General features: G+C 45.2%; 1 protein-coding gene across 1 annotated transcript in view; it reads left to right on the forward strand.

Annotated features, from left to right (window-relative positions):
* The window catches only part of unc80 (unc-80 homolog (C. elegans)), a gene marked incomplete at both ends in the record, with an annotated part of 113,112 nt that overhangs the window by 84,701 nt on the left and 1,180 nt on the right, over nucleotides 1-27,231 (forward strand). Inside the window, 17 exons of the mRNA XM_083633099.1 lie at nucleotides 964-1,134; nucleotides 2,852-2,944; nucleotides 7,012-7,230; nucleotides 8,238-8,468; nucleotides 10,036-10,159; nucleotides 11,797-11,922; nucleotides 12,308-12,431; nucleotides 14,721-14,927; nucleotides 15,628-15,812; nucleotides 18,407-18,572; nucleotides 19,221-19,400; nucleotides 19,916-20,063; nucleotides 21,838-21,894; nucleotides 23,538-23,619; nucleotides 24,424-24,529; nucleotides 25,055-25,075; nucleotides 25,629-25,885. Of these exons, the coding sequence (XP_083489225.1) occupies nucleotides 964-1,134; nucleotides 2,852-2,944; nucleotides 7,012-7,230; nucleotides 8,238-8,468; nucleotides 10,036-10,159; nucleotides 11,797-11,922; nucleotides 12,308-12,431; nucleotides 14,721-14,927; nucleotides 15,628-15,812; nucleotides 18,407-18,572; nucleotides 19,221-19,400; nucleotides 19,916-20,063; nucleotides 21,838-21,894; nucleotides 23,538-23,619; nucleotides 24,424-24,529; nucleotides 25,055-25,075; nucleotides 25,629-25,885 (2,497 nt within the window). The remainder of the gene's footprint in view (nucleotides 1-963; nucleotides 1,135-2,851; nucleotides 2,945-7,011; nucleotides 7,231-8,237; nucleotides 8,469-10,035; nucleotides 10,160-11,796; nucleotides 11,923-12,307; nucleotides 12,432-14,720; nucleotides 14,928-15,627; nucleotides 15,813-18,406; nucleotides 18,573-19,220; nucleotides 19,401-19,915; nucleotides 20,064-21,837; nucleotides 21,895-23,537; nucleotides 23,620-24,423; nucleotides 24,530-25,054; nucleotides 25,076-25,628; nucleotides 25,886-27,231) is intronic.

Here is a 27,231-nt window from a genome sequence, read left to right on the forward strand (position 1 = left end):
CCGCTGTGCATCAGCGCGAAAGTGAAAGCGTTTTCGCCATCAATTTTACAGTATGAGAACGGCTTCCTCGCTTTTCCCTCCAGTTTTGGGTCGCCTCTTTCTACTGTGGAGAGACATGTCGCCACTCAGTGGGTCCGTAAAATAGATTATACACATTCAATACCTCCAATTCTGGTGTAGGAGACGTAAAAGGGTTAGATCAACGTCCCACCGTCAAAAAAAAAAAATCGATTATTTTTGACGTATTAATACGTCATTGGCAGTGAACGTGTTAAAGGTTACAATTATCCACCAATATTAGTTGTCCTCATTGAGTCCATATGGCTCAATGCAGTTTAGTGTATCCAGTAAGCCTCTCTGCAAAGTAGCCTGTTGACAATATCTCCTCCTCTTGAGGAAGGCTTATTTTTGTCAATTCCCTATAACCAAAATATTTCAAGTCCTCTCATCTCATCTATTTTTCTTTTCTGTGTGCCTGTGTGTCTTTCTCCATATTTATTTTTCATTCTTTTTTCCCTATATCCTTTCTCTTGTTTTTCTCTTGTGGGGTGTGGCTGCCTCATTTTTATTTTTTCTCTGTATTTATAGCATTTAGTGGTACATTTTTGCAGATTTTGCACTTGTCATCTGTGGTTTTTGTTTTCATGAGTGTACTTTCTCACTGTTTTATACTCTTTGGTTCTCGCATTCTGTTTCTTCCTGTCTCTTTCAGTCTCTTTTTATTACTGTATCTCTCCCTCGGTTTTTTGTCTCTGTCCTCTTTCTTTCTCTCTCAGTTCAATTCAAATCATTGTACATGGCTGTTTCTAAGAAGAAGAAGAATATTGCCAAATCAGTGTGCGAAATGTACATTTTCAAAGCTCACAGAGTTCTCTCTCTCTCTCTCTCTCTCTCTCTCTCTCTCTCTCTCTCTCTCTCTCTCTCTCTCTCTCTCTCTCTCTCTCTCTCTGTGTCCCTCCTCAGTCTCCAGATGCTGATGGTGCTGGAGGCTTTGGTTCCCTGCTTCCTCCAGAAGCTGAAGAGCAACACGATCACCATGGAGTCGGCCTCAGTGGCCAGGGACGAGATCGCAGCCATCGCCGCCCTGGCCACTTCGCTGCAGGCACTGCTCTACAGCTCCGAGACCCTCACCAGGTCTGCACACGCACGCGCTGTCACGCACACGCACACACACACGCACACACACGCACACGCACATGCGCACACACACACACACACACGCACACACACACACACACATTCCTATGTTGCAACATGGTAGATGAGTCATATACAATGTAGGCATAGAGCCTCATTTCTATATTCACCTTATGCAGCCCCGCCCACTTGACCCATTGTATCACGACTTCCTGTTCAAAACGCCGGCTGTTTTACTTGCTCAAACTGACTCACCTGGTTTTTATATTTTATTTTAATTTTTTAGAGAACAATATACAAACAAGACAAACAGGCTCAGACACAGGAAAGGAAAGGAAAAAAAACAAAAACAAAACATACATCAACATTGCAACATGGCGCTATCAGCCGCAAAGGGTCCATGAGATACCAGCTGGGCGAGCCATCCGTCACCCCTAACCTCAGTTACTGGTCATTCTTAACCTCGTTGAAGTAGGCCAAAAACGGGTCCCAGACAGTTGAGAACCTCCCAAGCGTGTTGGTTCTCAGGGACCTGAGTTTCTCCATCTGTACAACAGAGATCATGTCCATCAGCCACACCTGAAAAGAAGGTGAAGAGGAGGACTTCCATTCCTTCAGAATGAGTCTTTTGGCAACTGTTGTACCCAATGTCAGAGATTGTTGCACGGCTGTAGGGAAGTTCATTGAGGACTCCGAGCAGCCGAAGATGGTGAGTTCTGCCTCCGGTTGTAGGGTTATTTTGTAAGCTTTAGAATACCAGTCAAATATTTTGGCCCAGAATCCTGTTAGTGAATGGCAGAACCAGAAGGCATAAGATAATGTCGGTCAAACCTAGTTTGGCTCACATTATGAGTCAGACTAGGTTTATGAGTGTAAATACAATCGGAACTTCCGATTGTATTTACACTTCCTGTTAGTCTCTCAAGCCAGACGGTCTCTTCTGCATAAGGTGAATAGAGGTTTGTTCTGCTGGAGTATGATAATATCCTTACTAATACTTACCTATTTTTATTTTTCTGTCTTTATTTTATAATGTCATTTTACTGAAAATAATGATGTAATTGTTATGTTTTTATGTGAAGCACATTTAAATTGTCTTGTGCATTACACTACAGTATATAAATAAAGCTCCCTTTCTGCGCGTGCGCACGCACACACACACACACACACACACACACACACACACACACACACACACACACACACACACACACACACACACACACACACACACACACACACACACACACACACACACACACACACACACACACACACACACACACACACACACACACACACACACACACACACACACACACACACACACACACACACACACACACACACACACACACACACACACACACACACACACACACACACACACACACACACACACACACACACACACACACACACACACACACACACACACACACACACACACACACACACACACACACACACACACACACACACACACACACGCAGAGGTTGCCACAATGTGCACCGGATGCAATATGTCCATTTTAGGTGGAGTTTTAGGGCAGGTTATCACTGACAGGTTAAATGTCATTCCAGAATTCATATTAAGAAGTTTCTGTAAAACAAGTAAAATGTCACAAATTAAGCAAAACAAAAACTCCAAAGAGGAAAGACTTACGAGTACAAAAGTTTCAACATTTAAATAATTACCACTTCCACACCTCAGGCCCATGACAGCACCTCAGATGTCCCGCTGTGACCAGGGCCACAAGGGCGCCACGACAGCCAACCACGCCCTGTCAGGAGGGCTCAACACCAGGTCAGCACCACAACATCACATCAGATACAGCAATGCCTCTCAGTCCTGCTCCTCCTGACCATTGACTGTAACAAGACAAAAAAAATAATGTCATGACTACTCCCCAAAAGTGAAGCCAAAACATCTCGATCACCCCCTTGTATTGTGGCTGGCTGCAGTATAGGTCATAAGTCCGGCCTTCTCCATGTTATTGGACCTGAGGCAAACTAATAATCAAAGTACACGTCAAATAAATTTTTCCCAAAGATGGTTTCTATCATTTTAGGTAGTTCTTATCACGCTAATGTGCGCTCAAGTGCACATTTTTCTGATTAGTTTGTTCTTAATTAGTTATTTGACAATACAAAAAGGGGTGATTGACAGCTGTCACAGCAACTCTCAAGCTGTCACTGGCAGCTGCTCTGATGACAGCCCTGCTGACGTGTGTTCTGGAATTGCAAGTTACGTAGGAACAGGAGATGTACTGTTAAAACTACTGTAATTTTCCATAACTGTGATATGACCATTACCGTTATGTGGTTAGTTGTGTAGTTACCTTAACAAGCCTTCAGTCGTACTACAGTACCGTAGTCTTACTGTAAAGTCGGAAAGACTGTAAGTTTGAATCCAGGCAATGGGAGCTAAAATGGGAGCTGAACATCAGAGCTCTCACCAAGAAGGCACAGTAGAGGATGTACTTTGTGCGGCAGCTGAAGAAATTCAAAGTGCCAAAGGCCACGATGGTGCACTTCTACTCCTCCATCGTTGAGTCCATCCTCACCTCCTCCATCACCGTCTGGTATGCTGCTGCCACTCAAAAAGACATCAACAGACTTCAGTGCATCATCCGCTGTGCTGAGAGGATAATCGGATGCAACCTGCCATCCCTCCAGGACCTGCATGCAGCCAGGACACTGAAGCGGTCTCGCAAAATCATGGCTGACCCCTCCCACCCTGGCCACAAACTCTTTAAGACACTCCCCCACGGCAAGAGACTGAGGTCTGCCAAGACCAGAACCACCCGCCACAAGACCAGCTTCTTCCCAACCGCCATCAGCCTCACCAACAAGGCCCGGAAACCCCTTCCGCCAAGGGCCTCACCAACAACCCCCCCCCCCCCACACACACACACACAAACTCACTACCTCCTCCTAAGCTCAACTGAACTCCCCCCCCATAAAACTGGAACTCATACTGTATCTAATTTAATGCCTGTCTAACTGGGACTAGTAAATGTATGTAAATTCCCTGCACCTTAATGCCTATTTAAAGGTCCCATTCCATGCAAAAGCTGTTTTTACTTCTAAATGCATATATGCTGCTGTCATCCCTCTCTGTAATGAGTGCTCACAACCTCAGAACTGTCAGAGTTGGATTTCTCCCTATCCAGCTCCCCCCTGCAGTCTCCTTCAAGCCACGCCCCTTACACTCTGTTCTCCGAGACGGTTTCGTGTTACATCATGCGGCTCCTTAAGCATACTGCGCGCGGTCTCTCTCACACAAGCTACCTGCACCATTTTGTCTATTGTTTGCCATAGTAAGCTGTTTCAGCGCGAGATTCATCATGACCTGTTGGGTGCCGCGTCTATGTCTCTCCCAGCCCCCACGCCAAACCTAACCTCCCCCCATGCCATGCCTAAACCTAACCTCCCCCAGACCCTAACCCAAAACCTAACCTCTCCCACCCCCACGCCTAAACCTAAGGTCGGCATTGCGGGTGGTCGGCATAGCGGGTGGTCGGCATAGCGGGTGGACCCCGACCTGTTGGTCTGTGCTAACCATTTCAGCCCAGAATGTTTCAACAATCTGGGGCAGTACAATCAAGGTTTAGCCACAAAATTAACACTTCTAGCTGGAGCGACGCCAACTGTACGTGATCCAGCAACTGCGGAGGTGCATTCGGTAAGTCTAGGCATTTTGAGATGTCCTCTTTAGCGTAGCAACCGTTAAGTTAGCGATAGCTCGTTGCTAACGTTAGTTGTGGACACAACCTAGCGTGCTGGTCCACGGACGCTAATCTGATTGGCCGCTGGGAGCCTGGGGCGGGCTCTCCCTCAGCGGCCAATGGGAACTGTTAGTTCTGAATATATTATAGAAACAGACCATTCTTGGGAAGCGACGAGATGAGGAAGTGAGAACTCCGTCAGAACGAACAGGGTTGCTATATTTTCGACAAATTAATCCAGAATCATGTTTTATGGACCAGAGACACACGTTTTTAACACGTTCACTGCCAATGGCGAGTTGACTCGTCAAAAAAAATCCAACGGTTCACTGCCAATGACGAGTTGAGACGTCAAAAAAAATATTTTTTTTTTTTTGACGGTGCTACGTGGATCAATGCCCCCCACGTCTCCTATAAAAAATATTGGAGCTACCGAACGTGTACAACCCATTCCACCGACCCACTAAGTGGCGACAGTGCTCTCCATTCTAGAGGAAGGCAAGCAAAAAGCAGGGTGAGGAAGCCATTCTCATGAAAATGGATTGGCGAAAACGCTTTCGCGCTTGGGAGCTGGCGGTGGGGTTTTGCAAATTTGCATAATAGATTACGGGTGGAACACACTTTGAAACACGCAGCATAAATAAGACCAGAATCGCAAAAGCTTCATCAAAGCTCTCAGAACCCCAAGAAACGAGCGAGCCCATCCACACTTGTCCAGCGGCCGCCAGCAGACAGGCAGAGCAGCAGCAAAGCAGTGAGTCTGGTGACGCGAGGTTACAGCAGCAGCAGCAACGAGCTTGTGACACGCCCGCTGCAGCCAAGAAGAACACACACGGAGGGAGGAGTTTGAAGGAGAGGGGTGTTTCCTGCTGTTATGGAGGAAATTACTGTTCAAAACTATTGTTTAGATGTCTGACGTCTTACTGATGCCAAAAATGAATGGTTAAAGTGACTGTTCTATCAAATTTCACAAAAAGCCGTTTATCTCAGAATAAATTTTCTGACGCTGAAACCATGCTGTATTCAACTGCTAATGCTTACATAACTACTAACTCTACAAACTAACTCTTTTAGACAGAGAAAGCACACATTCTATTAGTTCTTTTGAGATATTGTGTGTTCACAAAATCCTAACAGAAACGAATCCTTGGCTCTTGAAAGATGAGCCAGAATCCTCAAAAAAACTACAGTATTGAAAAACGGCTGGCAGTGAATGTGTTAAGAGGTTACAGCTGCACGAATTGGGACCTTTAACTTAGCCTGTAAATTTCATGTACATTCAATGTAAACTAACTATGACTGTAAATTCATGTAAATCCACTGCCTATTTAACGCATATTTAACTCAGTCTGTAAATCTCATGTAAATCCAACGTAAATTCATATTTATCATCCACAGAACACTTCACCACTCATGTACATATTGTATATATTGACTCGATTTGATTTGATTTGATTGCACTTGCAACCTTGCGATTGCCGTTAGTTATCTTCCTACTTCTTATCCCTGTATATTGATGTAACCGCTACGCTGCATACAGACACTAAGACAAATTCCTCATATGTAACTTGCATACTGTGGCAATAAAAGTGATTCTGATTCTGATTCTGATTCTGATGCAAAAAGTTCAGTTAGGGGGCACTCGATACTGCGGTTCCATCCCCTACTGCGTAGACTCTGGTTGCAAATGACGTTGCCAGCGCAAGATGGCAGCGCTGGTATCTGTGGTATTTTGCCTTCACTTTTGCATAACGGTGGAAGTGGAGACGCATCATCCATATTTATATACAGTCAATGCTCCTGACCGAGAGATCTGCTTGTTTTTCCTCCTACCAGCTAGTTAATTGCATTCACCTGCCATCCCAGGTGTAACTCAGTCACCGAATGAATTAAATTGGTCGAGTTTTGTGTTTTTAGACTTATAGGATGTTTGACTTATTAAAAATGTCATGATATGGTGTTTGTTTCTATAGTTGTGTCTATTCTGTATTCGTATGTATGTGTATACTGTATATTTTGATATATGCATCTCAATCCATGTGTGTGAATATCTGTGTTTGTGGGTCGATGTGTGCGGATGCATTTGTGTCTGTGTGTGTGTGTGTGTGTGTGTGTGTGTGTGTGTGTGCGCGCACGCTCCCAGGGACAACCTCCACCTGCTGGAGGAGGGACAGGGCATGCCCAGGGAGGAGCTGGACGAGCGCATCGCCAGGGAGGAGTTTCGTCGGCCGCGGGAGTCTCTCCTCAACATCTGCACCGAGTTTTACAAGCACTGCGGCCCGCGACTCAAAATCCTGCAGAACGTGGCCGGCGAGCCGCGAGTCACGGCCCTGGAGCTTCTGGATATCAAATCCCACATGAGGTGAGAAGATTCAGTATCCCCCCCCCCCCCCCCCAAACCCACTCCTCTACCTGTTAGGCTACTGTACCCCCACCTCACAAATAGCTGGAAGATGGACATCTCTGGTGCTCAGAGCTCACAACCTCTAACAATCATTGTCTACCTGGGACCCTCCCTTTTGCAAGTGCACATGTACATGTGCAGAACAGTGACATCAAGGATTATTATTATTTTCCCTTTTTAGGCTATTTCTCTTAATTAATTATTGAGGGAAAGTCTAGAGAAAAGCCTGGAAATAATCCGTATTTCTCATGTAAAAACGCATTAATCACAGATAAAGATGTAGATATACATTTGTACATTTGAAATAGATTATTTCATATTCCATACATCATCTTGCGACCGATTTAGGTATCCAGATTGTGAGCCCCGTGTTTATATGACACCTGGTGAACTGATACAGGGAAATGCATGACAGTGGGCATACACTTAACTAAACTATGGGGGGCCACTACAGGATTTGCCAAAATGGCAGATTTAATTAGTATAGCAAGAACAATACAGATTCAAGGCTTCACTAGCCTAACCCTTTCCTTTCATGATCTCATGTGGTTATGTGCTTTGCGATACAGCTGGATTCGTGCGAGATCATGAGATCACGATCACATGACGAATCCATTTTGCCACGCTCAAATCTGTTGGTTTGAATCTGAACCACCAGTGGTTCACACCAATTAGGCTTAGGTGAGACGACAACAAGACAGAGTCCCTGATAGACGGGATAGACAGATGGTTCATCCACTCACCTGCCAGGTATTTTTTTAAAGTGTCTGCCCTTTGAAACGGCTTCCTGAGTGACTAGTTCCCCGATGGTTATGTGAAAACAAAGCATCTGGCAATGTCAGGTTATGTAGCTGGAATAGCACTGATTTAGTGTATCTGGCAGTGTCAGGTTATGTAGCTGGAATAGCACTGATTTAGTGTTGGCACTGAATGTATGTGCGTGTGTGTGTGTGTGTCTTCCCCAGACTGGCGGAGATCGCACACGCCCTGCTGAAGCTGGCGCCGTACGACACGCTGACCATGGAGAGCCGAGGACTGCGCCGCTACATCATGGAGATGCTGCCCATCACTGACTGGTCGGCCGAGGCCCTCCGGCCAGCCCTCATCCTCATACTCAAGAGGCTCGACCGCATGTTCAACAAGATCCACAAGATGCCTACGCTCAGGTGCGCTCGCCCACAGGCACTGTGCACCAGGTCTGTTGAACGCCCACTCTTTTCTCTCTATCACCGTGAGTGTGTCGTGCCGTGCCAGTGCCAGTGCCCGTCCCAGTGCCGTGGTGTGTACAGTAGATAGACGGCTTCTTGGCACTGTCCTCTGTAGCGCTGCCTTTGTGCGTCTGTAACGTAAGTGCTGCTGCTGTGTGTTTGTGTGTGTGTGTGCGTGTGTGTGTGCCTGCGTCCATGTGTGGGTGTGTGTGTGTGTGTGTGTGTGTGTGTGTGTGTGTGTGTGTGCGCGCGCGTGGGTGTGTGATGTGAGAATTGGAGAGAGATCCCAACAATGTTCCCTCTAAGCCTCTTGTGCCTGGGATGCAGGTTTTCACCAACCATTACCAAACACTACTGGCCAATTCCATTGTCTGTGTTTACATCCACATCTGTTACTGTCATACACACGGTAAAGAAGAGGAAGGAAAAAAAAGGATTAGGATGGTTGATTCCATTCCTCAGTAACCTCGTTAATATGGGAGTAAGCCTGGTGTGTTTGCGTGGAAGGAAACCTGTCTACTCATCCATGAGGAAGAAGTGGACTCCACTCGCTCAGAGGGAACATTGGTGTGTGAACTCCACATCAGGAACTGTTGTTGTAGTGTGCTGGCTGTGTTTGTGAGCTTTGCAATATTTGCTGTCAATATATGCTTTGTTACTGTAGGCTCAGGATGAAGCAATTTTACTGGTGATGATTTTACGGGGGAAGTTATGAAAAGTCAGAGGGAGGTGTTTAGTCTAACTTTCAACTTACTTAGGTTTGATTCTATACTATTACTTTATGTTGTGCTGTGTTCATGTCATATCAGAAGAAGCAGAAGAATGGGATGACATCTGGTTACTACAACTTGGAAGCTGTTTAACTCATTGGAATGCCCACATCCAAGATGGCAATTAGCCTTCGTCAGTTTTTGTTGCGCTTAAAAATAAACCACAAATAAACTGCACCAGATATTGCTAATTTTTTGCAATAGATTTAGTGTATAGTTAGGGAATATTGCATATATATATATATATATATATATATATATATATATATATATATGTATATATATATATATACTGTATATATATATCTGGGAACAACCAATTCCTTACCAAGAAATGTCTTCACCAATGTCTTTGTAAAGGTGTCTCCTAAGTATTTTTTCAATTTATTGCAGGTTGGCCAGATATCTGATATATTCCCTAACTAGTACGGTAGTATTAGTGTGATGAATATAACCTGTTTTTTTCCCTTACCTTGGACTGCCAACATTGTTCGATTTTCTGCTTGCATCCTTGTTGATGTACTTCATGACACCAAGTGGGAGATATCAGCGCCTAGAAAAAATCTCCACAAGTCCTACATACAATTTCCATTAGATGGCTGACATGAGCCAAGCCCCCTAAACCCCCCCCCCCCCCCCCCCCCATCTGCAACTTGTATGTAGGGTAACTCTGGTATGATGTGAGCGCAGTACGGTGTTGTAAGGTTTTTGGAATGTATGATAATGTTTTGTATATGTGCGCATATTGTGACTGGGTCTGGGTGTGTATGGGACGTGTTCCCCAGGAGACAGGTGGAGTGGGAGGCGGCCAGCAGTCTGATTGAGGGGATCTGTCTGACGCTGCAGCGACAGCCAATCATCTCTTTCCTCCCACACCTGCGCTCGCTCATCAACGTCTGTGTGAACCTGGTATGGAACCAGTGCAAACCTTCAAGCCCACGGCACCACTCCCCCTTTTCCCTCGCCCCCCCCCCCCCCCCCCCCTAACACCACCCATATCCCCCTAGCCACTAACCCTGCCCATCCCTCGAATCCCCATTCTCCACGACCGTCCTATCCCTATGGCCCCCTTTCCCCCAGGCCCAGCGCCGTAGGAAAAACACGCATCTTCTTTTTGTCTAATAGCTGTTTTGTGTGTGTGTGTGTGTGTGTGTGTGTGTGTGTGTGTGATGAGAGATGAGAGATGAGATGAGATAAACTTTATTGTCACTTCATGGTACAAGTATCACGAGTGAAATTCTGCTTGGTTCGCTCTCAGAGTCGGAGAGCAAAACCGGGTCGCCATTGAACAGCGCCAGCAATTTGGATTGGACAAAGCATTTAAATTAAATACACTCAGAATTCACATTATTACTAATTTGAAAAGTAATAAAGGCACACTTCAATATTATACAATACAAATAGTAAGTAAGTAAGTAAGTAAGTAAAATTTTATTTATATAGCACCCTTCCCAGCACGAATGCACAGAGTGCTTTACACATTAAAATAGCAACACAGAAATATAAGTGCAGGAATAATACCAGAAAAAGGCAAAAACATAAGAACATACACAGAGCATGAACAGGTAGAAACAATGGCTATGAATGACTAAAAGGCCTTTTGCCATTTACAACAAATACATTTGTTGTAAATGTACAGGATTACCAGCAAAGACAACCCACACCACGACACCAAGGAGGCTGCCATTTCAGCGCCAGTTTGGTTCGTGGGAGGGAAGGGGGAGGGGGGGTTGCGAAAGCGGGGGGAAGTTGCTGAAGGCGGGGGGTGGGGTTTAGGGAAGGGGGGCGGGAGGGGGGGGGGTTTGGGGGAGTGCGTGCGTGACCATGTGTGTTGGCCTATGAGTCCTTAGGGTTCATGTGAGTATATGTGTGTGTAAGTCTGAGCCCCCTCCAGTCCAAATGTCAGGCATCAGATGTCGGGGGGGGGGGGGGGTGAATGTTGGAAACGCAGGTTGCAGTCGAAGCTTCTGGAGAGTTTTGCTGCTAGTGTCCTTGACGGCTGATAGCAGGTGGGGGGGGGGGGGGGCAGATTCAATCAGATGTTTGGGTTTCCCCGGTGCGGTGCAGCGATCAACAACATTCCTCACATGACTCAGTCCTGGTCCTCAATTTTAAACACTTCGGCGCAGCGGCAGTGATATCTCCAAGAAGTAATCCATTTTTATGATTCAGATCAGAAATCGCAACAGTCCAAGTACTCACTGCCCCGCTCATCTCGTTTATCGTGACGTGCAGCCTAGGGTCAATGACTGCTGTCTTCCCGTATCCCGCGGCGAAGGTCCCGTCTGGTCAGAGGGGGGGGGGGGTTCCCTGGACCCCACAATAATTTTGTCGATTGCGTTGAGAGACCAGCCATATAATCCATATTTGTAGTTTCGAGGAGACAAATGCAAGATTGGCTCCGGGTAGCAAAAGCAGAGGGATAGGGAGAGGGAAAGGGAGTAGGAGAGGGAGACGAGGAGAAATGCGACCGCCTCCGTTGAAAGCTTGTCCGTAACAGAGTGTGTGTGTGTGTGTGTGTGTGTGTGTGTGTGTGTGTGTGTCAGGTGATGGGCGTGGTCGGGCCCTCCAGTGTGGCGGATGGACTCCCACTGCTCCACCTCAGCCCCTACCTCTCCCCTCCGCTCCCCTTCAGCACAGCAGTGGTTCGACTGGTCGCCCTACAGATCCAGGTACAGTAGAGTAGACCACCACTATCTTCATCTAACTATGTTCCAACTAAACTCCATTGGTGCTTACAGGCTTCCTAAATATCTATTCATCTCTCTATCTATGAATAAATATTGCATGCTCATTTCTAGCATACCGGCTCACACGCTTCGCCTGCTCAACTGCACATGCACAGTGTCTAGAAATCATCAATCATTTAGATTAACAGTTTACATTTTTTGTGTATATTGTAATGTGTGAGTAATAATAATAATAATACTAGTCACCCTTATTTTGCTACACACTGTAATCACGGTCATGAATTATGATTACTAGCCTTGATTTAAGATTTAAGATGTACTGTATGTGTTGTTTCCTCCACCTCACCCAACCATTTGGCATTCCCAGGCATTGAAGGATGACTTCCCTCTCAGCCATGTGATCTCACCATTCACCAATCAGGAGAGGCGAGAGGGGATGCTGCTCAACCTGCTCATTCCCTTTGTGCTGACTGTGGGCTCAGGAAGCAAAGGTAAAGAAGGCATACAGACATCTACTTACAGTGGAACAGGCACTGTATAAATATCTACTGTCCACTCTCCATATCCGTTATGTATTTACAGTGGAACACTGTATAAATACCTACTGTTCACTCTCCATATCTGTTGTGTATTTACAGTGGAACAGACACTGTATAAATATCTACTGTCCACTCTCCATATCCGTTATGTATTTACAGTGGAACAGACACTGTATAAATATCTACTGTCCACTCTCCATATCCGTTATGTATTTACAGTGGAACACTCTATAAATACCTACTGTCCACTCTCCCAGTGGTGTAATGTAACTAAGTATAAATACTTAAGTACTGTACTTAAGTATTTTTTCTGAGTATCTTTACTTTACTTGAGTATTTATATTTCTGTCAACTTTCACTTTTACTCCACTACATTTCCCAAATAAAATTGATACTTTTACTCCACTACATTTCCCCAAAGCATCTTAGTTACAAAGTAAAATCAGAAGAAATTGCGTAGCCTGCAAGCAATCAGGTTTGGCAAATCAGTGCTCCTAGTTTGCAAGTTACGTTAATCACGATCCACACGCCATTCCATTTGGTGGCTGTAATGCAACATAACGTTTGTCAGCGGCTATAAAAGTCAAGAAGAAGAAATAGACTTCCACTCAGCATTTACTTGTACTTTTTACTTTCAATACTTAAGTACATTGAATATCAGAAAATTACTTTTGATACTTAAGTACAGAAAATATCAAGTACTTTAAGACTTTTACTCAAGTAATATTCTAATGAGTGACTTTGACTTTTACCAAAGTCTTTTTCTGGGAATATATCTTTACTTTGACTTAAGTATGGTTTGCGAGGACTTTATACACCACTGCACTCTCCATATCAGTTGTGTATTTACAGTGGAACAGACACTGTATAAATATCTACTGTCGACTCTCCATATCCGTTATGTATTTACAGTGGAACAGACACTGTATAAATATCTACTGTCCACTCTCCATATCCGTTATGTATTTACAGTGGAACAGGCACTGTATAAATATCTACTGTCCACTCTCCATATCCGTTATGTATTTTCAGTAGAACAGACACTGTATAAATATCTACTGTCCACTCTCCATATCCGTTATGTATTTACAGTGGAACAGGCACTGTATAAATATCTACTGTCCACTCTCCATATCCGTTATGTATTTTCAGTAGAACAGACACTGTATAAATATCTACTGTCCACTCTCCATATCCGTTATGTATTTTCAGTAGAACAGACACTGTATAAATATCTACTGTCCACTCTCCATATCCGTTATGTATTTTCAGTAGAACAGACACTGTATAAATATCTACTGTCCACTCTCCATATCCGTTATGTATTTACAGTGGAACAGGCACTGTATAAATATCTACTGTCCACTCTCCATATCCGTTATGTATTTTCAGTAGAACAGACACTGTATAAATATCTACTGTCCACTCTCCATATCCGTTATGTATTTTCAGTAGAACAGACACTGTATAAATATCTACTGTCCACTCTCCATATCCGTTATGTATTTTCAGTAGAACAGACACTGTATAAATATCTACTGTCCACTCTCCATATCCGTTATGTATTTACAGTGGAACAGGCACTGTATAAATATCTAATGTCCACTCTCCATATCCGTGATGTATTTTGTAGCTAAATATAACCTCAATTTAACCTCATTAAACTAAATATTTTGCAGGCAAAACTTTTGTGAACTCCATCATTTTCAATTTCCAAAATGCTATATGGCCATTATTGAAACATTTTCTTGTTACCTGTAATTTGAAAAAGTGGATTCTAGAGATGATTCTGTCCTCAAAAATATTACTATTGTGTAAGCAAATGTCTTACAATGACTGAACTTCACCACAAAGTGATTTACTTTCATGCTATCATTTTGAGAAGTTTGAAATATCTCATTTTGGAATAATAATAATAATAATTTTTAAATAGTAGCCATTTAACTCAGGTCCTAAAGCTTTGAACGTGGCTGACCAATTTGGGGCCCGCAGGCCAAACTTGGTCCACGCTTGGTTTGTTTTGGCCCTCCATGGTTTTGAAAGAAAGAAAATATCTGCCAATACAGTATTACTGTCTTTCAGAGGTGTGGCTGGCTAATTTTTAAAGCTAACTTAATGACACTTTTATCATATGAAACTAAGCCTTAGAGAGACCTACCTGTATAAAATAAGTCACACGTTTGATCCCCACAACAGCTAAAATATGTCTTTAATGTGTGTAATGTGTGTTCCCCTCGGCAGACAGCCCCCACCTGGAGCAGCCTGAGATCTTCCTGCTGCTGCAGACGGTCATCAACATCCTGCTGCCTCCTCGAATCATCTCCACCTCCCGCACCAAGAACTTCATGCTGGATGCCTCCCCGGCCCACTGCTCCACCCCAGGCGACACGGGCAAGGACCTGCGCAGGGAGGGCTTGGCCGAATCCACCAGCCAAGTAGCATATCTGGGTATGGGAGAGATCATTCATACCATGGTGTAAACAGGATCAATATGCTGACATGCCATGATAAAGGTCAGATGATTACTTTGTAGTGATTAGGGTAGTAATTATTCTTGCGCCCTAAATAATTTGAGCGTTCTCTGCTCTAATTTGAAATTCTAGGAATGGGGCATCTGGGTAATGTAGCGGTAAAAGGACTCGCTTACCACATCCACCACAGAGATCCGGGTTCAATTCCCGGTAGCAGTATTTCCGGCTTGATCAAATGTTCCTAGAGACACAATTGGCCATGTCTGCAGGTGGGAAGCCGGTGGGGTATGAGACCTGGTCGCTTCACTAGCGCCTCCTCTGGTTGGTCGGGGCGCCTGTTAGGGAGGGAGGGGAACTTGTGGGAATGGTGTGGTCCTCCCACGTGCTACATTCTGCTGGTGAAACTCCTCGCTGTCAGGTGAAAAGAAGCGGCTGGCGACTTCACATGTATCGGAGGAAGCATGTGCTAGTCTACAACTCTCCCCAGACCGGCAGAGGAGGTGGAGCAATGACCAGGACAGCAGGGGGAATTGGCAAAGTACAATTGGGGAGAAACTGGGAGAAAAACCAGACAAAATTTGATAAAAAAGGGGAAAAAATAGATTCTAGGAATAAAACATCACACCACATTGGTCCAATAACTTTTTTGCACATTTGCACATTTTAACCCTCTCCAGCTCTGAAGGTGGTGTTGGTTTGCTTTGAACGCTCGTTGGGGAACCAGTGGTACCGTCTGAGCCTGCAGGTGAAGGAGATGGCCCTGAGGAAAGTGGGCGGCCTGGCTTTCTGGGACTTCATCGACTTCATCGTGCGGACCCGCATCCCCATCTTTGTCCTGCTGAGACCCTTCATACAGTGCAAGGTAAAGGTCCAGCCCCACCTGTACTGTCCTTCATATAGAAAGATTTCATCACATTATTCAGACAATCAATAGTTGAATGTACTCACATATATTTTCATTTCAGTTACAGTTAGACATAGTTACTAAATCAGGTCTTCTGCCGAAAGCAACATGTTTGAGAGTGAGAGAGATTCACAGACAGTTTGATCAAGATTGGCACTCAGCAGTCAGTCCGCTCAATCATTAAAAACTTATGTCAAGACGGTGTATTTGACCATTTGGCTGTTAATTTCTCTCTTGCATCAGTCCTACAGCTTTCATTTTCAACTTCTGTTCTTGGACTTGTCCAATTTCCAATGGTGCCTTTTAACTCATTGAGTGCCAGCCACTTTTGGAGAACGGACGCTCCCAGTGCCAGAGTTTCAGAGCGTTTTCATTGATTTCTCGAGGCCCACAGAATATTGTGTGATATTACTATGTAAACACCGAACACGCAAAAAGAACGATGAGACTCTATTCTATCATCAGCAAAAACAGGTTTATTGATATCATTTTCCGTTCTTTAGTTATCAGCCGGAGAAGATAGCTTGATTTAACCAAAAACAGCCGTTTTTTTCTAGAAGCTGAGATAAAGAGCCTTTTGTGAAATTAAACATTTCATGCACATCACTGACTGAAGCTAATATTTTCTGATGTAGTCACACCTCAAAAATAATTTCCTTCAATAGAACAGCGAAAACCAAGGAATTTTGTTTGGCAAAACAATATTTTTTAGCTGCAATCAGCAGCGCTGGCCCCTGCGTGCGCTGCTGGTTGCAGCTTCTTGCTGGTCTTGATTTGCTGCTGGTGGGCATCAGATATTCTGGTTTGCGTTTGCCAATCCTGTCCTGCTGTCTGGGTCTGTCTGGGTCAGTGTTGTGTGCTGCTCTGCGTGCCCCACACCCCCCCCCCCCCTCAACTGCACACTCCTCCTCCGTATGGGAGTGTCTCTGGGGCTTTCTGCTGCGTTTGCTCTGCACTGAAAAGTCCGCTACATCCAGCTTTTTTACAGCGTTCCGTGTGTATTTGTCACCGGCTCCCATGCTTCCAGTTGAGAATAATAACAACTAATAACAAAATCATGCGGATGGGCTATCGCAGCGGACACGGAGGTGCTCAATTGTGGCAGCAGATTGGCTGCTGCAGGCACAGCTAACGTTATGCTTCATGCATATCGATGCATACGGATGCGATGCGATTTCCGTTTCCCCAACGACTTCTTCTGTTTTTTCCTCGCCTTTCTGTAATCTGGAGAGCACTGTCGCCACTTAATGGGTCCCTAAAATAGCTTTTACACATTCAACAGCTACCATACTTTCACAGGAGATGGATCTGGCTTTGATGCACGTCCCACCGTCAAAAAACGCAATTGACGAACATACTCGTCCTTGGCACTCTACGTTACTAAACCAATTGACGAACATACTCGTCCATGGCACTCAATGAGTTAAGAAGCTTTTTCAACTTTCTGCAACTTTCTCTAAAGTAATAATCGCAAAAGATTTTCATTTTCAGTATTGCAACATTTATGAGCTGGGTGTCTGTGGTGACACCCCAGAGAGGGTAGGCAGAGCTAATGCACGTTACTGTAGGTTCCCAACAACTCTTGTGTGAAGGAGGATAACGAGCTACAAAAAGCTTTTTCCGGTTTCTGCTAGCATTGCACCTTGTTACTATGGCCGAACAGACTAACTAATGTCACATAATATGCAACATTGTTTGGATCCCACCTGCAATTACCTCTCATCACCATAGGACACCTATGGCGAAATGCCAAAGAGAATGAAACTGAAATCTTTGGGATTATCACTTTAACCTTCCCTTCTTCGATTTGCTTACATTATGTTCTTCCATTTCATCGTCTTTCTTTTCATTAATGTGGGTGGCTTTAGCTCAGGAGGTAGAGCGGGTCGGCCAATGACGCAAGGGTTGGCGGTTCGATCCCCGCTCCCTCCCAGCTGCTGTCGTTGTGTCCTTGGGCAAGACACTTAACCCTCCTTGCTCCCGATGGTGTGTAGGCACCCTGCGTGGCAGCCTGCCGCCATCGGTGTATGAATGGGTGAATGTAGACTACCTACTGATTGTAAAGCGCTTTGGATAAAAGCGCTATATAAATGCAGGCCATTTACCATTTACCATTTAATGTTCTTCTGCACATCTCAATCCACTGAAACCACACAATACACACATGTGTGTGTTTATGTGTGTCTAGTTGCTGCACATCTCAATCCACTGAAACCACACAATACACACGTGTGTTTATGTGTGTCTAGCTGCTGCACATCTCAATCCACTGAAACCACACAATACACACGTGTGTTTATGTGTGTCTAGCTGCTGCACATCTCAATCTACTGAAACCACACAATACACAGGTGTGTTTATGTGTGTCTAGTTGCTGCACATCTCAATCCACTGAAACCACACAATACACACGTGTGTTTATGTGTGTCTAGTTGCTGCACATCTCAATCCACTGAAACCACACAATACACACGTGTGTTTATGTGTGTCTAGTTGCTGCACATCTCAATCTACTGAAACCACACAATACACACGTGTTTATGTGTGTCTAGTTGCTGACTCAGCCGGCGGACTCCCAGGAGGAGATCACGGCGCGTCACCACATCGCCGACCAGCTGGAGCGCCGCTTCATCCCGCGGCCTCTGTGCAAAAGCTCGCTGTTCGCCGAGTTCAACCACGAGCTGAAGATCCTGAAGGAGGCCGTACACAGCGGCTCTGGTCGGTACACTGACACACAACTTCAAACTCGTGTCATTTTATTGATTCATTTGGCTCAATCAGTAGAGTTGCTGCCTAAGCCCAGGACTTGCTGTTTAAATTAAGAAGTGGATTTATTTTGATTTTTGTCCATATTTGTGCATTTGTTTGTTTAGATTCTCGCTCTTTTTTTGTTGTTGTCTTATGAATCGAGTATTTTTGCCAGGCAGCTAGCTGGCTGCCGGCCTACATCTGGCTCTGTCTGAACCATGGGTCTGAAGGGAGGCTGACTGACTGACTGACTGACAACCCTCAAAATGCTCAAGTGACATCACTGGTGATGACATCACTCACTGATTTTGGGTGATGAAACCACCTTGGTTCATTGTTGCGGGCGTCTCAAAACCTTTTGAGGCTGTCAAGTGCAAGACAAAACTTTATTGACTCCTATTACCTCCTAGTTTCAACTGTTCTGACGGGCTGGGTTGCAACATTTTCACACACTTTGTCAATCCATGTAATCTGTTAACGCATAAGTTTCATTTAAAAACATGGGGTAATTTCATTTTTTTTGATGCACTGTTTTATGGATACATCTAAAACATCTCCTTTCTTAATGTAATCTCCTGCTGTACTTATGTCGCCCTACCCCCTCACCCCACCCAACAGCCTACCAGGGCAAGACGTCTATCAGCACAGTGGGTACGTCCACCTCAGCCTACCGCCTCAGCCTGGCCACCATGTCGCGCTCCAACACGGGCACGGGCACAGTGTGGGAGCAGGACAGCCAGCCGTCACGCCAGCCCTCCCAGGACACGCTCAGCCGCACCGACGAGGACGACGAAGAGAGTCAGCAAAACTTACTTGTCACTTTCATTTTCTCACTTCCTATCTTCCTCTCTAACTCTGTCTGAATGCAATTTTGACTGTTATAACTAAACACACTGCATTTGTGGGCGTCCGGCCCATCCGGGTAGTGTTACCTCTGGCTTGGTCGGGCGTTCATAAAGGCACAATTGACCATGACCAACCGGAAGCCGGTTTAGCCTGGTCGCTGCACTAGTGCCTCCTCTGGTCGGTCGGGGGCCCTGTTTGGGGGGGAGGGCAACTGGGGCGACTTAATAAGACACACACACACACACACACACGCACGCACGCACGCACGCACGCACACACACACACGCACGCACACACACACACACACACACACACACACACACACACACACAGCATTTGTCCATCTCTATCATACTGAATGATGACATTTGAATCATATTTCTTTTGCATGTTGAAACCCCCCCCCCCCCCCCTGAATCCCTCCATCTCTGTCTGCCCCTCCCTCCATAACCCTTCCCCCCCTCCAGATGACTCGATGAGTATTCCCAGTGTGGTGAGCGAGCACGAGGCCTTCCTGCCCCGGGTGATATCGCAGCGCCGCTTCTCCAGCCATGCTACGGGGTCGGCAGCCTCGCAGCCTGAGCCCCCCCGCGCTACCATGCTGCCTAGTCACAGGTGACACTCCCCAATGCAACACACACACCTGCACACACACACACCTGCACACACACACACACACACACACACACACACACACACACACACACACACACACACACACACACACACACACCTACACACACACCTACACACACACACACACACACACACACACACACACACAGTGAAACACAATAGGGAAATGCACACATGAGAATACAATGCCACATTTCTTCAAGCGTGTGGTTTCATGTAAAGAGAGAAACACATGAGGGAACCAACACACCAAATAATTGTAAATGTCAAATTGACTTGCAAAATGTGCATACACACAAATGCATACACACACATACACACATGTGTACATACTAGGGGTGTCACAATATATCGTCCCACGAAATTTCGCGATAGTAAAACGTCACGATATGTATCGTTGAGATGAAATCTCATATCGCAATTTTTTTTTTTTTTTAATAGACAAAGAAACGTCTTTATTTGTTGAAGTTCAATGTGTGGAAAGTAGTTCAGTTGAACAAGTCTCTGAAGAGACACATGAGAAGTTATACAGGAGAGAAACCATTCAATTGAGTTTCTGGCAAAACTGTTTACTTGATAGGAAAAACTGAAGATGCATAAAAAATAGACTAAGAAAAGTCTTGTTGTTTGAGTTTGAAGAAAAACTGAAGATGCATAATGAGAATTTATACTGCTGAGAAACCTTTTAGTTCAAAGTAAATCTAAGTGACGGTCTAACTCATTCTATTTCAAGATAAGCCTTATCTCCAATCTCATGTTTTTTCTAGTTGTTATTGTAATAACAATTTCCCACAACAGCATGTTTTGTATTTGTGCATTTCAAATAAAATACTACTTTTCCAGTCATATATTGTCATTATTCAAGTTGAAAAAAATATTGTTAAAATCGTATCGTATCGTTATCGTGAACCCAGTATCGTGATACGTATCGTATCGTGAACTGAGTGTATCGTGACACCCCTAGTACATACCAGTAGAGCTGCTCTGGAGGCAGAAATAATCTGTTAAACATCAATTGGTGAAGCCAAAGATCGTTTTTATTTTATTTTGAGTTTTAACTCAACCAATGAGATTATTTCTGCCTCTAGACCAGTGGTTCTCAAACTTTTTCACATCAAGGACCCCTAAACTGACACCTATTAGACCATGGACCTCCATTTGATAAGATTTTGGCCCAGGGTCCCCATCTGATAAGCTTTTATTACAGAAAGTGTATGAAATCTATGGCCAAAATAGTCATACATTCTGTCATTGTGTTAGTTATTATAGATGGCATTATAGTGAAAATAAATTATTCCCCTTTTTGCTGGGGACCCCTTCCTTCCTCCTCAAGGACTCCTGGGTCCCCGCACCCAACATTGAGATCCACTGCTCTAGAGCAGCTCTGTCTCGAACACAACTTCAACAGAATCCTAGCACAGTTTTCCTCTTTTCACAGAAAATATAATGTATTTTTTTTTAAAGGACCACCCGGTCATCCTCACAACCACCATGTCATTCTTTCTCTGTATATCTCTGTTGATTTGTAATGTTTCTACTCGGCAGCCAGAGGACAGCGTTGTGAAGTAGTTAAGACACAGTATTTGGGTAAGAATGTAAACCGTCTGCTGTGACTAGCAGTCGAGCGTGTCTGGAGCGAAAGGCTTCCTGCCCTCCTCTCCTCAGAGGAGGGGCGTGGGACTTGACTTTAGGGATGGCGGTGGGTCTCGACTCTCCCTAAACCCCCCTTCTCCCCCTTCGCCCCCCTTTGCAGTGAACCCAATGTGCTAGATGAGTCCCAGGGCCTTCTGCAGATGGGTAACCTCTCTAGGTACAGTGTGTGTGTCCCGTTGGTGCGTTCTTACATCTGTCCGCCAGGGGGAGGGGCATCGCCATGGGATGGCCTCCTCTATTGGCTGTCTCGCCGTTGATCACTCATTCACATCCAATCAAGTCGCCTCGACCCCCCCCGCCCCCCTTCCCTACCTACCTGTCTCTATCTCTCTGTGTGGGTCCAGTGTGCCGTGTCTCTGTCCCCTCCCACCACCTCCCCCTCTTTGAGCTCCACACTGACCACCATCCTCTCAGCTCATCCGCTGTGCTGTCCTAACCAGCCCCCCCCCCCCCCACCACCACCGCCCTCCTAAAGAGGGCCCCAGTTCCCCTCCCCCAACCCCACCCCACCCCCAGCCAGGGCCAGGCAAGCTCCGCCTCTGTCCTTCTCTGTTAGCTGTGGGTCTTTACAGTCGATGTGCCATCACCAAAGTCAGCCTGTCTCTCGCCCATCGGTGCCATGGTGTTTCATACTGTTTACTTGTCTATCAGGCTTCTCGCTGATCAAATTGGCCGTCCTTTTCTGGATACCAATCTGTGGGGGACGGGGGCACTGGGGTAGCAACCTTCATACAGGAACACCTAAGGCCATTGCTGTCCAGATGCTGCATCACACAGCAACAAATGGTACACTATGTAAAAAAAATGTATGGACAAATGTTAACTCATCACTATCCAGAAACCTAATTCCATTTTTGAAATTCAGTGATAAAGAAAATTAGCCTGGTAAACCAGCCGGTCACGTGAATTCACATTTCATTTCGTTCTTCGTTCCCGTCTGGCCTCAACTCTGGGAGGGCTGTCTGCAGAAACTGCAAAGCGGACGAGCCAATCAGCGACCCGCCTCGTAGTTGACATCGTAACCAGCCAATCAGGAACGTTACTAGCAAAACAGTAATGGCCACCTCCTTGCCTGTCCGCCCCGAGGAGTAATGTTAGCGTTCGTCTAGTTTAAACAGCCATAAAGTGCAGTTATTGCAGAAATCGACTCAATAACAACAATTAAACATGTACAGAAGTATGCAACAGTGGAGTCTCTGGGCTGAAAATATGTGTTTGCCGTTCTCCCGAGTGGATTTGGGTTTGACTGGATCCAACACTGATTGGCTGAAGGAGTTGTCTGTCAAGGCAAGTACACCCGCCCAACTTCCGCCCACTGCAAAAGACTGGGTGAAAGCTTCAGGCCAGATGGGAATGAAGAACGAAATGAAATGTGAGTTCACGTGACCGGCTGGCTTACCAGGCTAAAAGATAATTAATATAAAATATATATTTTGGTCTGAATGGAAACTGACTTAAAAAAGAATGAATATTGTACAGACCTCCACTTCATCGCTCTAGTGTTGCTACTCCAGCCTCCACTATCCCCCTGTTGTGTTTTCAGTGTATGAATCATGGCAGCACTGTTTTTCTGCACTGTGATTGGGTGTCCTGTAATGTCTGTGTTGTGCAGTGAGCGAGTGGGTAGAATAGAAGCGACTCACTCTTTCTACTCGCCAGTTAAAGAGCACAACTGGGGAGTCAGTTGGCTCCTGCTCTCTTCATCGCTGTGTATTTCCGTGCCGTGTGTGTGTGCGCATGCGTGCGTGTCCATGCATGCGTGTGTGTGTGTGTGTGTGTGTGTGTAATTGGTTGTACCAGGGTTGCCAGTGTGCAGAGTGAACCAGGCCAGCAGAACCTTCTGATCCAGCCTCCGTTGGGAAGAAAGAGAGGCCTCAGACAGGTGCCCTTTTCTGTCCTTTTAACACATTTAAAGCTGCAAATTAAAACAACAGTGATATTGGTACTTTGTGCATTTTCTCTGTTTGAACCATGGGACAAGACAAACACTAAAAACAAAAACAGTGTTCTCACAGAGTTGCATAGCCTACCATTTATACAAGTCATAAATAAGTTATTATATAAGTTATAAGTGGAGCTCGGACATAGAAAAGGAAGTGACATGCCCCACTGTTTACAGTCTGAATAGCAATTTGCGCCGTGATTTTGCCGATTACTAGTCACAACAACTACACCTCCAGTAATTTTCCACTGTTGTTGTGAGACGAGTTAACGTCTTCTATGCAGAGTGTTTTTGCGTTAACGTTATTAGAAACGGAAAAGGAAAAGGAAGTGACGGTGGCAGGAGATGCGCTCTGTACAGGAAGCTGGGAAAAAAGGTAGGGCTGTCCCAGATTCTATTTTTCAAATAAAAATAGACTCTGGGTTCCCATAGGAAAAGAGAGTACAAAAAAGTGATCCAAAACCACTACTGAATTGTTGAAATGTTGTGCACTGAGATTGAACTAAGCATAATAATATGTATGTAAATACCCTATTTATTAGATGCTTTCTTTGACAAAAAGAAATTTCCAGCCTCAAAAATGTCCCACCTAAAACAATATTTATTATATTTGTAATGTTTGGTAAATTTGAGCAAACTTTCCATTTAGGTCTGTTTCCATCGAGATTTTCATATTCAATATAGCATAATTAGCATAAGAATACTTGGTGAGGCAGTTACTAACATTAAACTACTTTTCTGCAGCTGCGGCGCCCCCTGCTGTCCATTCCAAAGACCGAGCCACGCGGTCGATCGGGAGCACGGCTCTCCACCACCCGCAGGAGCATCCAGCCCAAGAACAAACCACTGGGTAACAGCACACACCCGTGTGTGTGTGTGTGTGTGTGTGTGTGTGTGTGTGTGTGTGTGTGTGTGTGTGTGTGTGTGTGTGTGTGTGTGTGTGTGTGTGTGTGTGTGTGTGTGTGTGTGTGTGTGGTGGGTGGGTGGGTGGGTGGGTGGGTGGGTGTGTGGGTGCGTGCGGGCATGTGTGTGTGTGTGTGTGTAACTGAGAGAAAGTGAGTGATAGTTGTCAGTCTGCGTGTCACACAAAAAATAAAAAAGAATGAGTTGACTAACTGCCACACTTACTGTACCCTGCACTTCAGATCAAGCACACGCTAAATCAAATTTAGATTGCTGAATACATTAAAAACAACATTACTCTCCCAATACATTACTGTATTTTTCACAGTAAAACCTGTGTGCTGACTTGAACTGACCCTTCCTCCCCGATCACAACCTCTGTCTCTGTTCCAATACTGTTTGTTGTTCCACCGGTCACCAAACTGACTCTTCTCACTCTGTTCTGTCTCATGCCTTATGTTTCGAAATAAAGAAACTTTATTGGACTGTGAAGGTGAGACACAACCCTTAACCCTTCCTCTCCTCCCTGCAACGGCCCGCCCCCCTTTATCTGAAACCTCACCCAATAGAGTCCCAAAGTCATGCCCTCTTCTGGGTTGGGCATACGATTCAAGGGATTTTCCGCCATTCATTTTCCCATAGACATTTTGTCAAATATTTAGAATCAGGAGAGACCAAACTAACAAAAAACGGGGGGGAAATGTTGAAAGAAAAATTATTTTTTTGTCCGAGTGAAATGTTATATGGTCTCTCCTGATTCTAAATATAGCTGAATCGCTTGGTTTGAGCATTTTACGAAATGTCTATGGAAAAATGAATGGCGGAAAATCCCTACGATCGTATGCCTAAGCCGTAAGAGGGCATGAATTTGGTACTCTATCGGACGCTCTGCATGTCTGTCTGTCTTGCATCCCCTCCCAAGCCCCCCTACCCTCCTGTATCCCTCCCCTGCCTCCATTCCCCCCTTGGTGGTGCTGATGTGTTAGCGAGTCGCTAGGAGGCGTACTCCCTCCGTTTTGACCACGTGCCTTCATGTGTGTCCGCAGCACACGGAGACCAAAAGAGGTCGGTCACGTTTACGGAGAATCAGGGGCAGCAGGGGTCCACAGGCGCCACCAAGCCCGGCGTGATGGACCCACAACACGAGGGCAGGAAGGCAAGCCCCGCCCCTTCAAAGTCCCCCACCCTGGAAGTGCCCCCCTCCTCAAGCCCTGCCCCTTCCAAGTCCCCCACCCTGGAAGTGCCCCCCTCCTCCTCCTCGGCCACAGTCACGGCAGATCTGCACAGCCCTGCTAACTCACAGGTAGGACTGAGGGAGGAGCACGAATGGTAGGTAATTTTTAAAGTCGAGTTGAAATGGCATTTCCAGAGTATTAACTTCCTTATTATGATGTATTTCCGAGTGAAACGTGTAGGCGGGATCAGAGACTGGGAGGAACTTGATTGGACAACAGGCCACTAGAGAGGTGGGACCTTTGGGGAGTCTGATTGGACTGTTGAAAAGTGTGTCAGAACAAACCAAAATCTGACAGCGATGAGTTGGATGCTAGCCTCGCTAACGTTAGCCTCCATTCAGTTGTGGAGGACTAACGTTACTCCCCCCCTTCATCTCCCAAGTTATCAGAGCAGGCAGGCGTAATATTACCCTCAAGCTGGAAGGAGGGTGGGAGAGGAAAACGTCCTGGGAGTGAGAATGTACATGTTTGAGCCTTTTTCCCCCCGCAGAAAAACCTTAGCTAGTTACCGTTAGCTCTGTGTCAGCACCGCACCGCACAGTTGCCGGTGAATGACATGTATGGAGATTGATTGACGGCTGCCGTTTGTCATATTATTGATTGAAATTGGGTAGTACATGGTGACTGTAGATTTTGTTTTGAATTAAGAAAACATGGTTGAATTTTGATGTAAAAATCCAAAGAAATTAGACTTTTTTTTGCATACATTGTTAAATAGGTGCACTCTATGAGATGTGATCTAAAATAATTAAAAAGTAATTTTTCATTTCAGCTCGACTTTAAAACGCAAAGGGTTTATGTAAGGGATAATGTATAGTGAGGCGGTGATTACGGGGGAAATAATGACCGACAGGTGAATGATTGAGCCCGACACGCAGCGGAGGGCTTAATGATTCACCTGAAGGTCATTATTTCCCAGTAATCACCGGCTCACTATACATTATCCCGCTTAGAACACGGCCTACAACTAAATCATTCAATAATCTGACAAAAATAATTATTCAAATAGATTTTTTAATAGCGTTTTCAACGACAAAGCGGTTTCATTCGTAATTGGCACACAAGAGACCACAGCTGCAACTGGTTGGCCTAATTAGTAGTGTCTGCTGACAAAAGGCTCTTATCAACTGATTAATCCAGGTGTGGCAGAGCAGCAGTCGGTTGTCGAGAAATAATGACCGGTGAATCTTGTTGATTGACCAATCAGAATCGAGTATTCAAGAGAGCCGTGTTCTAATTCTGCTTAAAGGTTGGCATTTTAACATGGGGGTTATCTATGGGGACTCGCTTTTGGAGCCAGCCTCAAGTGGCCATTCAAGGAACTGCACCTTTTCCACTTACGTGTTGGGTTCATATTTCAGCCCCAGAGGTTGCCGCTTAGATCCAACGCTATGCTTGCACACCTGTTACATTG

The sequence above is a fragment of the Poromitra crassiceps genome (assembly GCF_964638095.1).
Source record: "Poromitra crassiceps genome assembly, chromosome: 3".
Lineage (NCBI taxonomy): Eukaryota > Metazoa > Chordata > Actinopteri > Beryciformes > Melamphaidae > Poromitra > Poromitra crassiceps.